The 15,174-nt window shown below is 44.4% G+C and overlaps 4 protein-coding genes across 9 annotated transcripts in view; 2 read left to right on the top strand and 2 right to left on the bottom strand.

The window, feature by feature from the left end:
* The first annotated feature begins 76 nt into the window (after window positions 1-76).
* Window positions 77-2,467, top strand: LOC122624836 (bifunctional lysine-specific demethylase and histidyl-hydroxylase NO66). Its single transcript, XM_043804562.1, has one exon. It carries the CDS (start codon window positions 252-254, stop codon window positions 2,331-2,333), a length of 2,082 nt encoding a protein of 693 aa, XP_043660497.1. The 5' UTR covers window positions 77-251; the 3' UTR covers window positions 2,334-2,467.
* Window positions 2,468-2,951, bottom strand: LOC122624838 (39S ribosomal protein L33, mitochondrial). Its single transcript, XM_043804564.1, has 3 exons — window positions 2,797-2,951; window positions 2,635-2,738; window positions 2,468-2,576 (listed from the first exon to the last, which is right to left on the bottom strand). The coding sequence occupies exons 1-3, from the start codon at window positions 2,835-2,837 to the stop codon at window positions 2,527-2,529; spliced, it is 195 nt and encodes a 64-aa protein (XP_043660499.1). The 5' UTR covers window positions 2,838-2,951; the 3' UTR covers window positions 2,468-2,526.
* A 136-nt stretch (window positions 2,952-3,087) lies between these two features.
* The window catches only part of LOC122624835 (1-phosphatidylinositol 4,5-bisphosphate phosphodiesterase), a 41,785-nt gene continuing 29,698 nt past the window's right edge, over window positions 3,088-15,174 (top strand). Inside the window, exons 1-2 of one of the 6 annotated variants that reach the window (XM_043804561.1) lie at window positions 3,088-3,763; window positions 13,434-13,478. The gene's annotated coding sequence lies outside the window, so the exon portion shown is untranslated. The other 5 variants (XM_043804559.1, XM_043804555.1, XM_043804558.1 and 2 more) reach the window with 5 other exon arrangements.
* On the bottom strand, window positions 7,497-9,887 carry LOC122624837. Its single transcript, XM_043804563.1, has 4 exons — window positions 9,552-9,887; window positions 8,620-8,996; window positions 8,062-8,552; window positions 7,497-7,988 (listed from the first exon to the last, which is right to left on the bottom strand). The coding sequence occupies exons 1-4, from the start codon at window positions 9,703-9,705 to the stop codon at window positions 7,724-7,726; spliced, it is 1,287 nt and encodes a 428-aa protein (XP_043660498.1). The 5' UTR covers window positions 9,706-9,887; the 3' UTR covers window positions 7,497-7,723.

Raw genomic sequence — 15,174 nt, 5'->3', positions numbered from 1 at the left:
CACCTTACCTATTTCCTTGATATGGCAACTCTTGCCATCTTTCGCTCGCAATGTAATCGATAAGTCATCGATAAGCCGCCGGCGATAATAGCAGTATAGGAAGGCACGTGCAGTATAGTTTTAAATACTGTTATTATGTGTCAAAAATAAGCCCTATCATCCTGTCACTTGTCTTGTTCATAAGTACGAGCAAAAAGCTATTCAAAGCGTTGTTAATATAATCCCCATATCGTTAAGAAAGAAGCTGCAACATGCAAAAGGCCTCCACTTCTTCCGGCGCCAACTTCCAGGGCAACCGCAAGTCGCAGAAAAGCCCAAATAACGGTAAAGCTAAAGCGAAGAAATCGCCCAAATCAAATATAAATGCGGCTGATGTCGAGATGCTATTAAACCCGAGCTCCAATTTGACCAAGGAGCAGAAGGAAAGGCGCAAATTGATGGAGGGCTTTGTGACCAAGCAATTCGAACGCGCTGAAAACGAATCCGAAGGATCCGACATAGACACCAGTGCATCCACATCGCATAAGGCCAAGTCGAAGGCGGCCAGGCCCACAGATCGCAAGCGTCGCCTTCAGGCCGAGGATTCGCCGCCGGCGGATGCCAATAACAATAATACCAAAAAGGAGGGTAAGGTGGCCAAGGAATCTGCATCCACCCAAGGAGCCAGCGCCACCAAGCGCAAGCAGGCGCGCAGTCAGGGACTAGAGCAAACCTCGCCGATCCAGGTGAATGGCGAGGCGCTGGCCTGCCCTTTGGTACGAAAGTCTCTGCCGGCAGCCGGTGCTTCTGGTGCCTCTGGTGCCTCTGGTGCCGCCAAATCCTGTCCATTGCCGGAGAAGCGCAAGTCATTGCCCGCAGGGGCGGCCAAGTCCTGTCCCCTGCCGCCGAAGAAGGAAAAAGCAGACAAAAGCCCAGTTATTAAGCAGGAAGCCATCGAAGAGGCCAGCAATGAAGCCCAGCTCTCAACGCTGCCAGTGGAAACCCACAAAACCGACAGCATCGAGGAGGGTCGTCGTGTGCTGCAGTGGTTACTCAATCCCATCAAGGTCAACCACTTCTTTGACGACTTTTGGGAGCACACCTCCTGCGTGGTGCAGCGTAAGAATCCCAACTACTACAGCAAGCTCATATCGTTTAAGATGATTGACGAAATGCTGGTGCGCAATCGCTTGGACTTCACCATCAACCTGGATGTGACCACGTACAAGAATGGCAAGCGTGAGACGCTGAATCCCGAGGGCCGTGCCCTGCCACCAGTTGTATGGGGCTTGTATTCGGAGGGCTGCAGCATTCGCATACTGAATCCCTCCACCTATCTGGTGGGATTGCGTCAGGTGTGCAGCATTATGCAGGAGTTCTTTCACTGCTTGGTGGGGGCGAATGTCTACCTAACCCCGCCGAATAGCCAGGGCTTTGCGCCCCATTACGATGACATCGAGGCCTTCGTGATCCAAGTGGAGGGACGCAAGCGCTGGCGCTTGTACGAGCCACCCGAGAGTGCCGATCAGCTGTGCCGCAACTCGTCGTGCAACTTTGATCAAGAGCAGCTGGGTGAGCCCATACTGGATGAGGTCTTGGAGGCCGGCGATTTGCTATATTTCCCCAGAGGCACCGTTCACCAGGCCATCACCGAGGAGGAACAGCACTCGCTACACATTACCTTGAGCGTGTACCAGCAGCAGGCATACGCCAATCTCCTAGAGAAACTAGTGCCCATTGTTCTCAAGAAGGCCGTCAAACAGAGTGTCGCCTTGCGTCGCGGCTTGCCGCTGCACACGTTTCACGTTTTGGGCGAGGCCCAAAGGGCTAATCGCAGCGAGTCCCGCGATCAGCTGGTGGAGAATGTGCAGAAGCTGGTGACCAAGCACCTGATGCCCTCCGCACAGGATATTGATGAGGCCGTCGATCAGCTGGCCAAGAAGTTCCAGCACGAGGCATTGCCACCGATCGTGCTGCCCGAGGAGCAGGTGCGCACTGTTTTCGGGTCGCGCAGTACCACCGATGAGCAGGGCAACGCCATCTGCGACTACGAGTTCGACACGAAGACCTCCGTGCGCTTGCTGCGCGCCAATATCCTGCGTCTGGTGACCGAGGAGGATGGCAGCGTGAGGATCTATCACCATGTGGACAATGCCCTCGAGTACTGCAAGTACGAGCCCATTTTCATGGAGATCCTGCCAGAGGAAGCTGCTGCCGTTGAACTGCTCATCTCGGCATATCCATACTACCTCTCCGTCGGCCAGTTGCCACTGGACTCTGCTGCTCGCAAGGTGGAGGTCGTCACCGCCCTGTGGGAACGTGGCCTTCTTATGACCGAGAAGCCATTTAAGTAGGAGGGAATCAAACGCGAGGTGCTCATCATTAGAATTAATATCTCTAGAAGAACCATAAACCATTTTTTTTGTTTAAATTTGTAATCAGATTTGTAATGCTCAAATTCTGCAGAAATTAAACCACATTATTCATCTATCTTTGATTTTTTTGATGGTTTTAACTTTTATTTCTTCACTAACAAAAAATGGTTTCCTAGGCGCTGCGGATTTTCTTGCGTTCGCGATAAAGGCTTTCCTGTTGGACTGGAAAAACACATAGGAATCAGTGAAATGCATCAATCTGTGAAAAGGCAGCACTCACTGTACGGATCGAAGCGAATTATCTCCAATTTGTCGGCCAAACGATCGCGAAAGGCATTGTACTGATGTCCACTGACCACACTTTCCAGCACGACCATGATTCGCCTGCAAAAACGGGTGGTACTAACAAAAGAGAAACACTTTGGCCAGCGTGATCACTCACTTGCTCTTAACCTTCTTGAATAAAACGTTCGTCAGGCGCATTTTGATTCAGTAAATTGGGAAAATGCAGCAAAATAATGGAAATATGCCGCTGAAGTTGTTGTGCAAGCAAAACGATAGAACGGAAAACAGCTGACTCCGCTTATCGATTACCCGATAACCGGAGCGGAGCTGCCGGCTAGTTGAACTGTAGCTTTTAAAGCTGACAAAAAGCTCTCCGCTGTTAAAAGTTAACATAGAGCAATGCCTCCTGTTAGCGACGAATGGGGTTGAGTCTTTGCTAAGGATCGTGTCTGCGCTACAGCTTTACAGTAGCTTATCGATAACCCAGCGAAAGCATAGAAATATATCGGCGAGAAACATCGATGCTCGATGCATTCGATGCTTTTTTACATCACTAACACTCGTGCGAAACGGACGCGAATTTTCATTTGTGCTGCGGAAACCAACAACAACAGACAAAATAAAAACAAACGAAAAAAAACGGTCAAAATTCCGGGTAAAAAACTGAAGCGTTGAAAATTAAAACAAAAAAAAATAGACGAACTAAAAGCTCAGACAAACGGCGCAAAGTGAAGTCCTTTGTGGGCGAAGCCGAAAAATAAAATAAATCAGAGCCACACGCGCTTTTTGTCACTCCTTTTCGCCTTGCGCTCTTGTTTTCCTTTTTTTTGAGTTGGTTTCCCAAGAATTTCTCGCTCTAGCGCGTGGTAAACAAGACTCATTTTTTTACGGTGTACGTTTTTTGAAAGTGCAAAGAACCTAACAAGAAAAGGAAAAAGATAACACAAAAACAGAAACTAAAAACCAAAGAGTGGCAACAACAAACCAGCAAACCAACAAAACGGAATCAAAGTCAAACAAACGAACGCACCGTCAGACGCGAAGGAAGCTTCAAAAGAGAGACAAGAGCGAAAAAAGGAGGTGGCAAAAGGCAAGGCAAGGAGAGGAGAGGTGGGGAATCTAAGGTAGGAGGCGGATTGCGAAAAATGCGTGTTTTTTGTTGATTTGCATATTCAAAAGTTCTCTGTTTCGGGGGTTGCAAAAGCGAAATTAGTTCTTAAAGCCAGCTTTAGAGCCAATTTACCAGAATTTCGAATGCAGCACAGCACATTGGCAGTCAGTTGGTTCTTGAGTGAATCAGTATCAACTGACGCCGAATTCAAATAATTTTAAACAAATATCTACTCCTTGATAAAAATGGTAATGTGATCCATGTGTAAGTTGTTCAATTATGTTTAAAAAGACCGCAGTATTAGTTTTGGATTGTTTATAGATCGTTTTCCGTGCTTAAGGAGAAAATCTAAGGGTAAGATTTTCTTTGTTTATTTTGCTTCAAACTAGAGACATCAACAGAATCAAATATCCAACAGCAAGTAATCAGTTGAAGTCATTGGAAGTACATATCAGTTTCTTTCTGTGCACCTGGCAAAATGAGGGGGGATTTTTCAAAAGCGATCGCATCGGAATCCAAATTGTAAATGATTTACCAAAACGTAAACTTGGGCATGAAATTGCTGAAACGGGGATGGTGGGGGGAGTGAAGGGACGAAGGAGGAGCAGGTGAAGCACATAAACAAACAAGTGCGCGAGGGGGAGCTACGCAAATACATAAGTAAATGAATAAATAATATAAACAAAATATTAAATTAGAAGAAATTTACTTGCGCGCACGCCGACGCAAACACGAATGCAAGGGGGTGGAGTGGGGGTGGGGGAGGGGAAAAGCACACATAGAATTGAAGCATTCAAATTTACACACGCAAAAAACGACGTCGGCAGAGCAAACAACAATTTGCCCGCCTTCTCGCTCGCACCCATCGGCACCTGGTCGTCGCGTCTCGCTCGCACTTACGACGGCCACTTGTTTTGCCCTCTGTCGACGTCAACGCAGCCACTGTGCACTTACAAAAAATCTCAAGACATTGCACGCCAAATTTTAAAGCGCTTTAAGAATGTTATGCAAACTTTTCTCTGGATAAGACAATATTTTAATCGACAAATTTAACATTTTGAAATGTTTGGACCACTGAGTAATTCCCTACTGTCGTTTTAAAATAACAAAAAATGATTCACGACTGAAAAAAAAACACAAAATAGAGATGAACCACAATATATTTTAATACACCCATTTCGCATTTAGGTATATCAATTTGTACTTATTAAATGCAAAAACTCATACTTTCCATCTGTTGTTAGAGTTGGAAATGTGCATTACCCATGCTCTACTGTAGTACTACGTAGGGTGGTACTTTTTGTGGCAAGTGTGGCGATCAGAAGCTCTATTCTGCTTCTCCCTCATTTCCTTTTGTTTGTTTGAACTGCAACCGAGCGCAAGGGGGCGTGCCAGTGAGTGGGCGGTGGGTGGCATGGGATTGTGCAATAAAGCTATAATAATAAAATAACAAACAAACCGTTAAGGCGAACGCCGTCGCACACTCATCGCACCAACACAAACGCACCATAGGTGTGTTGTTGCATGAGGGGGGCGGGGAAAGAGAGAGAGGTGGAGGGAGGCTAACGAACAATAATCATATTTGCACTTGCTCTCTCGCACGATCATCACCCACGCAGAAAGAGAGCAGCTGAGAGCGCCGGTACAGTGGTCACTGGTCGCGCGTAGATGGCCAGACAAAAGGACCCTCCGAACTTTCGTAGTCCCCTGTTGAGTTTAATAGCTGTTTGTTTAGTCGCTTCCATATTCATCTCCACCGTCTCCGCCGATAGGCCACACTGTACTTGAGATAAAAGTTCTCCGTCGCTGGCTCTCCGTTCTCAGTTGGTCAGTGGTCGTCCGCCAGAGCTTTTCCCGTTAGTCCGCTCGCATAATATAATACGCGATAAACAAGGCAACACAGGGAGAGAGCGAATCAGCAACGTGTTTCGTTTTGGTTTTAATTTCGGTTTCGTTTGCCGCATTGCCCATTGTATTATTCCCTTTATTTTTTTTATGTGCACATTTTCAATGCAACAGCAAATTTTTTGCAGTGGCTTTGGGCTTCTGTTCCAGTGATATACAGTGAAATACGAAATAAGTGCAACCAAATACCGCCGGGTGTCACCTGTTGTGAGTACAATTAAGGAAACACCGAGAGAGCGGGAGAGCGAGGGAAGGAGAGAACGAGCTGAGTGATCAAACTGTAAATCTTGCACTGCTCTTCAAACTGAAATTCGCGAGGCGGGAAAAAAACAAACAAATATAAATAAACAAAAATAACAAACAAAAGTAGGTAGCAAAAGCAGAAACAACACAAGCCGAAGACAATAATTAATTAAATACATACGTAAGTTAAACACTCAAGCCGACACGAACTACGATCAGGGCACTGAGAGAAAAAGTACGGCAAGTGTTAGCCATTGCAAAATGAACTGAGTAATACTATAACTAGACCAGAAATAATTCCATGGGTGACATCCGTTTGATTTGAAATTATATGGTGAATTGAAGTTAAAATTCTCCTTAGTCATAACATTCATTTCGGGTTATGTTAAATTCCTGTGCAAGCTTACTGAGTCATCGTTCGCTTTTGAAGTAGTTATTATTATTATTATTATACTTCCCCAGAGAGACCATTATTAAATCGCAGGCATTATAGGGGATTTGAAAGGGCGGACAAACACAACACATGCATCATTTTGTAATAGATAGTGAATATACTCGTATTCGCAGTTCCGGAAATATTGTTATCTCGCATATGGAAATTGCTTGGTAACAATTTATGGTCTTGTATGCAGTAAATAATCTTGAATTATCATAAATAATCAAAAGTCGCCGAGGATTACCAGTGCGAAGATAAAACGCCATCCATTTGTGTGTAAAAAACATCGCTTTGTTGTGTGCCTATATATAGAACTCGGGTCCAGAGTGCAGGTGTTTGTTTGTTTGGTATTCGTAGATTTATATCCGTCGATAAGTAGGCGAAATAGAAGTGGGTTAAATTACATTCCTAATTACAGATTAGTTTGTCCGACGTCGTGTCTCCATCGTGCTCCATTTGGCATATCCATTTGGGGATGATACAACAATATACAATGAACACCATTCCCATTCCCAGTCCCATTCGCACTTTCATACCCATTGCCACAATTATGGTTCGCATTGTATTATGCATTTATCGAGTTAAGGCCTTTGTGCCTCCGTCGACTCAGTTCACCTCGCTTGAGTTGAGCCAGCGATTCAGTAATTCGGATGACATTGGGCCCTCCAATGAATGCCAATACTCGAAGTGAGCACACGGCGTATGCGTAATTTTTGTAAAGCTCTTCCGCACTTTGCGTTACTATTCAGTATTCAGTTGAATGTGTTTGATATTCTTTGCCCCACGTCCCATCATTAGTAACTGCTTAATCAGTGTTTATAAATTTAGTTGAGTTACTAATTATTTAAACAAATTTATCTCCAAGTACGAACTATGGAGTTTCAGTCTATGGTTCAAAGTATAGAACACATTTTTACGAGTGTACAAACAGTCATAACATTCTGCCAGGCTATTCACTACCACCAAACTATCAATCGTGTTTGAACACCATTTCGAAATTAGAATGAATTGTGTACTTTGCGGTCCACCGCAACGAAACTATAATGGATTTGGACAGTCGCATTCGGATGTTGCAATCAAGTGAGTTGGAAAGAGTGGGATTTGGACATGCACGTTATAAGTTTTATTCGCATATGTTTATAATATAAGAAAGGGAATGAAGTTGAAGACTAGTAAAAAATTTTATTCTACTTTTTTTTTCGTTTTGGAAATACCGTGGCAAAATGAAACAAAAAAGTTATCTAATATTCGCAATAAATTTGTGCTAGTGTGTTGTGAAATATTCACAAGAAACCCCAACCTACTGGGCTGGCTAATAAACTCCTCTGTCATCCTGGCTAAACCTGTTTGCGTCGCCAGCGTCCTTTTCACATCCGTCAGTCAGACAAATCAATACATGGCATAAAGCAGGAATACGGCGGCCATGCCCATTCTGAGTAAATTGTTAGTCATCGGGGGTGTGGAAAACGGGGGCGCCAGACAGTCGAGTGTGCCGGCCACCACGTGGTAAACGCAACCATGAAAAGTCCCCCAATTGCAGGCACTCAGGTAGAAGATCAGACAGCGCGGCAGGCTCATGTTCTTCCTTAAAATCGCGACCTCCCTCTGCAGGTCGGCTTCCAGTCCGGTTTGGCTCAACATCTCCTGGTACTTTCTGTTTTTAAAACGTTTTTTAACGAAACGATTTTATCTCAAATGGTGGTAAGTTTATCCCAGTGACAACTTACGTCTCCAGGTGGACCAGCTCCTGTTCGTAGTGCTTCAGTGTCTCATAGGCGGCGTCCAGTTGCTGCTGTTTCTCGCCAAGCGCCACCGACATTTGGTCGTTCTGCTGCAGGAACTGATCCTTGATCGTTAGCAGCTGATCCTCCAGCTCGGTGTTTTCATACTCCAATTCGAGGGCCCGCCGCTGTTGGTTGGCCAGTTCGGCGGCTCCCTCGCGATAATTGGCCAGCTCGCGAAACATATCGGCGCGGAAGCTGTCGAGCATTTCGGCGAAATATTCGCACTCCAGCGACTTGGAGGCCAGCTCGTTGCTCAGCGTCTCTTCCCGGATCCTCAGCTGCTGCAGCTCGGTGTCCAGTTCGGCGCAGCTTTGCATGGTCACGCGGACGCGACTGATGGCCCGCATTAGCTGATTGCTCAGCTGCTCCCCACGTCGCTGCTCCGAGCAGATCATTTGGTTGCGCGTGAACAGCTCTGTTTGGGTGCGAGCGGCCTGCGTAGAGGAGCCAACTTACAGGTGATATTCATATCGACATCTGTGTCTGCTGGCTGCTACTTACATGGACTTGGTACTTGCGAACCAGCGTGTGCAGATCGCAGACTTCGGCCCTTCGCCGACGCCACAGCTTGGCCAGCATTAGATTGAAGAACCTGATGGCCAGCAAGCGGGCTCCCGCATCCATTTCCTGCGCCGGAATATCCTCTACATCCTCGATTAGCTGCACAGCCTGCTCTGGTTTTTCCTCGATTTCTGGTTCACAATCATCTGGATTTAGGATCGGATTACGCGTGTGGGTTCTCTTCCCATGGCCCCATGATCCCGTGACTGGGAGTGGTCTATCATCCAAACTATGTATAATCGGATTGGATCTATTGGGATTGCATTTGTCCGGCGATGGCGGCGGTGCCAGGCGATTAAACATGAGCTGCAACTCGCCTGTGGTGCATTTGCAAGAAAATACGACAAATGATTATATGATTCATGTCAAATTATGTCCAGAAGTCGTTTTTCTGTGAAAATAATCACTTATGCCACCATAAAATCGGACAAATCTCTCGAAATATGGATTGTCATAACTCGTTGAGCTCGTAATTAAAGTCCCAATCGATTGGCATTCAAATTTGGAAACTTTAATTTTTTGCCATTTTTTGCAAATTTTGATGATGGTACCCCTTATCAAAAATGTGAAAATTCGCCGAAATATAAATTTGTTCAAATCCGTAAAAAAGTGATAAGGGTCGTTAGCATTGGTAATTAGCTTCACAAAACAGTTTGTTCTTCAGCTTTATGACCATTTTTAGCCAAGTTGTGATGAAAAAACGGTTGGTAAATATAGAGTTTTTCGTAAAGTCGTTTTCCTGATATTCCGTTTGCCAGAACTTTGAAAATAGTGGACCAAATATAAGTTTTAATAACTCGTTGAGCTCAAAACTTTTATTTGATGGCCTTAACCAAGTTGTTTGTGTAATACCCATTGATTGCCAAGCTTACCCATTCCGTCCTGCAACTGGCGATCTACGTCGTTCCAAGGAGTAATTTGCACATTGGGTGCACCACCAATAACGACGGGATACAACTGCTCCAGCTTCTGCAGTTCCTGATAGTCGAGTGGCTGGTGTTTCGTCGACCGCTTCGGTAACGACATGATGGTGGCCTATGGTAAGTCTAGGTTTAAAAAATATCTCCGCGATAATGCAGTGTTCGATGTAGTTTCACTTTTATGGTCAAAATGTGCCGAAAAAGTTACGTGTTAATGAAAATTTGTTCTGAAACTGTTTTAACCTTAAATTCAATGTGGAAGTGTGCATGTTATCGTCACTGATTGACACTCCATTCACAGCAGTCTGCCATTGGTTCCCTTTGAATCATTCTCGGAAAGTGATTGTGCAAAGTGATTTTCGGAGTCCTAGTCCTAGTTTCAGAACTGGACCGCATTCCTCGTGTGGATGCAACTGCTGGGGAGGCTCCGTATGCGAACTTAACCTGGCTTAGCTTGCCTGCGAGGAATGCGGTTGAGTTCATTTAATGGCCTGCCTTCAACTCATTTCCTATTTCCTCGGCCATTGGACACAACTACGCCAACGTGTAGTCGAAATATCAAACGAGAAAATTACATTATTGACTCACTGACGTCGTTGCCGTTCTCGCTCGCTTTTTCTCCGCTCGTTCAGTTTCTCTTTCTGTTTTGGGCTTTTGGTGTTTTGCTGTTTTGGTGTTTCGGTGTTTTGGTTTAGGTTTTCCTTTTTTATGGCCAGCGCGCACCGCACGCCATTTTGACAGTTTGAACGCTTTGCAAATAAACCGTTGGGAGGCATGGCGTTGACAGCATGGCGACGCTCCACTGCGATAAAAATCGAAGCGATAAACAACAATTGGTCATGTTGTCATAGAACTCAGAGATCTATATTATGGGACTTAACTGGATACAACGAGAGTTGATTAGCTAGAATTACGTTTGCTTATCACCCACTCAACCCATCATCCCCATGCCCCATGGCCTTCCAGTTTCTCTCCGTGTACTGATAAATGTTTGCTGGCCGCAACTTTGTAATATCAGCGACGAAGAGGGGAGAACAGGGAGGCGACCATGCTTCAGGGATTGGAGTTGCCTGTAGTGGGTAACATGTTTTTTTTTCTGACTGGGCAATTACCTGGCACACAAACGGCGGCGGATACATGACAGAGGAGATTAGATACGACCCGGGGACTCTCAGATACAGATACGTTTGACGAACTGAGTTCCCTGCAGTTTGCAGTCTGCAACTGTTGTCATTTTCAAGAATAAAATGTCATCACAAAGCACTGGAAACATAACTGGCGCTTGATTAAAATATATATTCAATTCATACCCGATATTGTTTATTGAACTTGCGTGTAAGTAGGCTGGATATCCACTCAAGCAGGCTGACAGCCCATTGCCAAGGAGGTTAAAATCGTGTTAGGCTCGTATCTATATCTAGGCATCGATAAATGCCCAAGTGCATATCGTAATTACTACTTCTCACCGTATTCATTCGAGAGGTACAAGTACTACTTGAAGCGAAAGTATCTCAAGGTATTCTGGCAGCCAGAAGTATCTCATGGCTTTCGCTTTGGATTTAATCAAAGATTGCTGCCGCAACACGGAGGCTAGCGAATAAATTCAACAAACCCAGGCCCCAAGGCACCGCCTCGGAAAAGCGTGGGTTTTGGGAAATGTGGAAGTTTCTGGGAAATCAACGAAAATCGAATCAGGACCAAAAACACACCGACACACACAACACACAGCTCACCGACACACACAAGCACACGGCCGAGCGAAAAGTGAACAATTTTATTAAAGCAGCGTGTTGCGTGAAAAGTCAAAAGGTTTTCCCCGAACCGCTGCTTCCGCTTGATTGACCAACTGACGGAATGGCACAATGACTGAATGACTGAATGGCCGATTGACAAATGGACGGGAATCTACCTCAGTGATTATTAACTTGACTACCTATGTATATTTCGTATACCGCCCAGCTGGGAAATTAAGGCCATGTTTTTCGATCGTTAAATGCTTGAGAGCGAAGCCTGTGAGATTTAAACATGTTAGTAGATGCTTAGGGAAATACAAAACACGGGGTATTTCAGTACGATTAGCTCCGTGTTCCGTGCCCAAAAATTTGGCATAGTTTTAATTAAAATATCATTAGGCCAGCAGAATGACTGCTTTTCGAGCCTTGGCAACGCACTAAGCCAGCAACCAAGGGAGCGGCGAATGGAGCAATGAAAGTGGCAGTGGAAGTGAAAGAGGAAGTAGGTTGACTGCAAACATCATCAAACTAATTATGAACAAGCCGAGCAGCAGCAGCAGCAGCTGAAGCAGCAGCAGCAGCAGCATAAAGTCGAGTATCTTTTGCATATGAAAGCAGCTGGGAAATTGGAACGCTGTGAAAAACCAGCGCCCTTTCCACCATCTCAACCCGATTCACGTCCTCCCGCTGCCCTGGCCGCCATTGATTAAAAGTTTTCAGAAAAGTCAACACAGGAGCGCTCTGGTTTTTGACCAGACCAAAATGCAATTTGCAGTGAAAAGAGTCACAAAAGTTTCGCTGAATTATTCAGCGCATCAAGATGAATTTTTCAGCTGTGGAATCATGTTTTGAATGTCCAGGAAAACGGCGGAAATCTACACCGCGAAAAAAACCAACGCATGGTTATCAGTTTTGGCGGACACACAGAAATGAAATTAAAAGCGAAAAATATGCGTTACACTCTTTTCGGAAATATTGTTTGCCAACGGAATTGACTGTGGTTAATGTTTGTTTTGCATTTTCTTTTTGTGTATTTAAGCGAAATCGTGCGTGGGCGTGGCACTCTCTGTCTGCCGCCCCGTATTTTGTGTATGCCGTAAAGCTCGAGAGCTTATCCCAGGCCGTAACCCCCCGGAATTTCCCCAATCCCCCCCACCCCTCCGTCTATTACGGCCTGCCCTTTTTGCAATTTCGCTGCTCATTTGCCAGCTTTTTTATTTGCATAGCCGTCGTCGTCGTCGTCGTCATCGCTGTTTGTTGCTGCCTTCGTTAACTTTACCTTCGCTTCGCCTCACCTGGGCTGCTGTATTTTATTTTATTTGCATTTGTTTGTAAATGATTAACAAAGAGGTTAATGTGCACAGCGAGCGAGATAAACAGCGAGCAGGGAACGCCAGCTGAGTTTCAGCCGCTTCTTTCATTTTCATTTTTTCTTCTTTTTTTTTTCGCTCTTTTTGGATGTTGCAAGGCAAGGGCAAGGCACTGGCTGGGTTTGGTGGCTGGCAGAGGGGGGGAAGGATGAGGTTCCGGCAGCTGGAGCAGAAGACATACAGCGTACACCAAAGGCAAATACGCGGCACTTGGATTAGTACACTGCAAATGGCCACTGTCTAGAATGTAACAATATTACGAAATCTTACCCAAAACATAATTTGTAGTGCGTTATTTTACTACTCTACTCTTTGGTTTGTTTTACAGTGCACTGAAAACTTGTGCGGAGAAATGGAAATTTAGTTAATTAGACACCGCTCCGCATGTGTGTATGTGAGATTTTTCCGTTGGTGGCTTAGTGTGTGAGTGTAAGTGTGGGTGGGTGGCATCATTGGGGATGCAACATGGATGACCTTCACTAGCACATAGACAAGCAAAAGCATTACACACAAGTGTAATGCTCGTGTGGATGCTCGGCTCTGCTCTGCTTTTCCTTTTATTTCTTATCTTCTTATTTTCTCTTCCTTTTCTTTATTTTGTTTGATTTGGAAAATTAAGGCCAAAACTGCAGCAGCTGAGGGACTTGAAATACGTGGGAATGTGTATGTGTATGTGCACTTCCTGCAAACCATTTCGATTTTAATACCTATTATTTATTTTCTCTTTGCAGTTCATTGCATTGCCGTGCGCCCATCAAACTAAACTAAATGTTGCGGTAAGTTTATTACATATCTCTATTTATTTACCCCTTTTGGGGTGAAATGTAAAAATATGATATTACCCAATTTATACGACCATGATTACTATTTACCGAACTTTCGCCTCAAAGGAAAAAAACAGTAAACGGGCAATCGCAATCGCGGTTGTAAAGTTTAGACGATAGCCCACTACTATAGTAGTTTGGGTAGTTTCTTGGTCTTTAGCCGGCTTTTCCTTCGCCGAAAAACCCCGACAACTTTTGAGCATGGTGAAAAGTTTGTTTTGGTTTTTATTATTTTATTATTATTGGAGTTGGTTCGTTGGCTCCGTGGGTTTATGTATGTATATTTCATACGCCATGTATGCCGCACACGCATTGCTACACACAATCACAATCACAGACACCCACACGCACACCCACACGCACAGGCAGAGGCACACGCACACAGATACAGATAGAGATACACACGCATACGAAAGTTTTGTCATGGATTCGAGACGGCACGCCTCAATGTATGCAACACACTTGTGGCTCATGTTGTATTAATATAATCACTTTGGGAATTTTCCCCGACTTACCAAGTGAGCACTGAGCAAAAATCGGTGTTCAAAATGCGATTGTTCATTTTGACTTGCCCCATTTTGCCATAGATCGCTATAGATCGCTTAGGCGAGCTTCAATTTTATAACATTGCATGCAATTTCAGCATAAACTGAAAAATTCGTGATCGATTGCGGTGAATGTGGTAAACAAACTTTTGCCACTGCTTTTCGAAATAAATATAAGCAAACAGTAGGGATACTGTTTACCTTTTCAGCAAGCAGATGCTTTACCCTGGATGTACATTTACGTTGTGCCAAAGTATAATATTTTTCTCAGTGAAAAGCAGAAGCAACAACACGAGCATGTTAAATGGATATTAAACTATGACTACTGCGGTTTCCTGTACTTTTTTTTTGTTTTAAGGGTGTTCTGGTCCTTTACTTTATCCCCCAGTTTGGCCAAAACTTGCCCATTATGTTCCAGTTGATGTTTTGTTGGCTACCGTGTCCGCATCCCTGATTATGACAGTTAAATGTCGTGCGGCTTGTTTGGCGAGTCTGTTTTAGTTTCATTTTCAGCTTCGGTTTACGTGGCGTATGAGTAATCTGCACTCGAAACTCCCCTAACCTTAAAACTGCGGACAACGCTACGTTTCAAGGAAAGAAAAGGAAAGGAATAGAAAGGGGTTTAAACAGATTTTATTGCGGATACATGATTTAATTGATTTTACAGTAAGACTGAGCTACTCCTAAGAGCTATCTATATTTGTCAATTCAACAAATCTCACAAGTAACGAAATTCGACTTATATTTGTGGGCCAAACATTTTTTGTGAGTTTTATATTGACTAAACGTTCATGCCTCTTAATGTTATACATCTCCTGCAGTAATAATGATTTATAGAAAGTATTAGTTACTAACGATAGTTGGCCATCTCTATTAAGATGAAATAACTTTGGCAGCGTATTCGGGGAATGTTATTACCAGAAAAGTTTTCTAATCTCACTTTTGGCTTTTCCGCTCTACAGCAGAAGTGCCCCGCCCTGGAAAAATACCCCCTCCCCCCCTGCTTGTGAAACCTTAGTTTTTGGGGCCTTTGTTTTAGCCTCGTTTTCCTTTTGTCATAATTTGGGCATGTTAATTTGCTGGGCTTATGGCTTTTGAGTGGC

The sequence above is a fragment of the Drosophila teissieri genome, chromosome X (assembly GCF_016746235.2).
Source record: "Drosophila teissieri strain GT53w chromosome X, Prin_Dtei_1.1, whole genome shotgun sequence".
Classification (NCBI taxonomy): domain Eukaryota; kingdom Metazoa; phylum Arthropoda; class Insecta; order Diptera; family Drosophilidae; genus Drosophila; species Drosophila teissieri.
The sequence above is the reverse complement of the archived record's forward strand: the minus strand, read 5'-3'. Positions and strand labels throughout refer to the sequence as shown.

Bases quoted from the DNA above. Each gene is read 5' to 3' on its own strand.
- LOC122624838 (XM_043804564.1), bottom strand. From the start codon at position 2,837: ATGCGCCTGACGAACGTTTTATTCAAGAAGGTTAAGAGCAA. The intron at 2,739-2,796 runs GTGAGTGATCAC...CCGTTTTTGCAG, and splicing joins TTCAAGAAGGTTAAGAGCAA to GCGAATCATGGTCGTGCTGG. The intron at 2,577-2,634 runs GTGAGTGCTGCC...GTGTTTTTCCAG, and splicing joins AATTCGCTTCGATCCGTACA to TCCAACAGGAAAGCCTTTAT.
- LOC122624837 (XM_043804563.1), bottom strand. From the start codon at position 9,705: ATGTCGTTACCGAAGCGGTCGACGAAACACCAGCCACTCGACTATCAG. The intron at 8,997-9,551 runs GTAAGCTTGGCA...AATGCACCACAG, and splicing joins CCAGTTGCAGGACGGAATGG to GCGAGTTGCAGCTCATGTTT. The intron at 7,989-8,061 runs GTAAGTTGTCAC...TTTTAAAAACAG, and splicing joins GAGCTGGTCCACCTGGAGAC to AAAGTACCAGGAGATGTTGA.
- LOC122624836 (XM_043804562.1), top strand. From the start codon at position 252: ATGCAAAAGGCCTCCACTTCTTCCGGCGCCAACTTCCAGGGCAACCGC.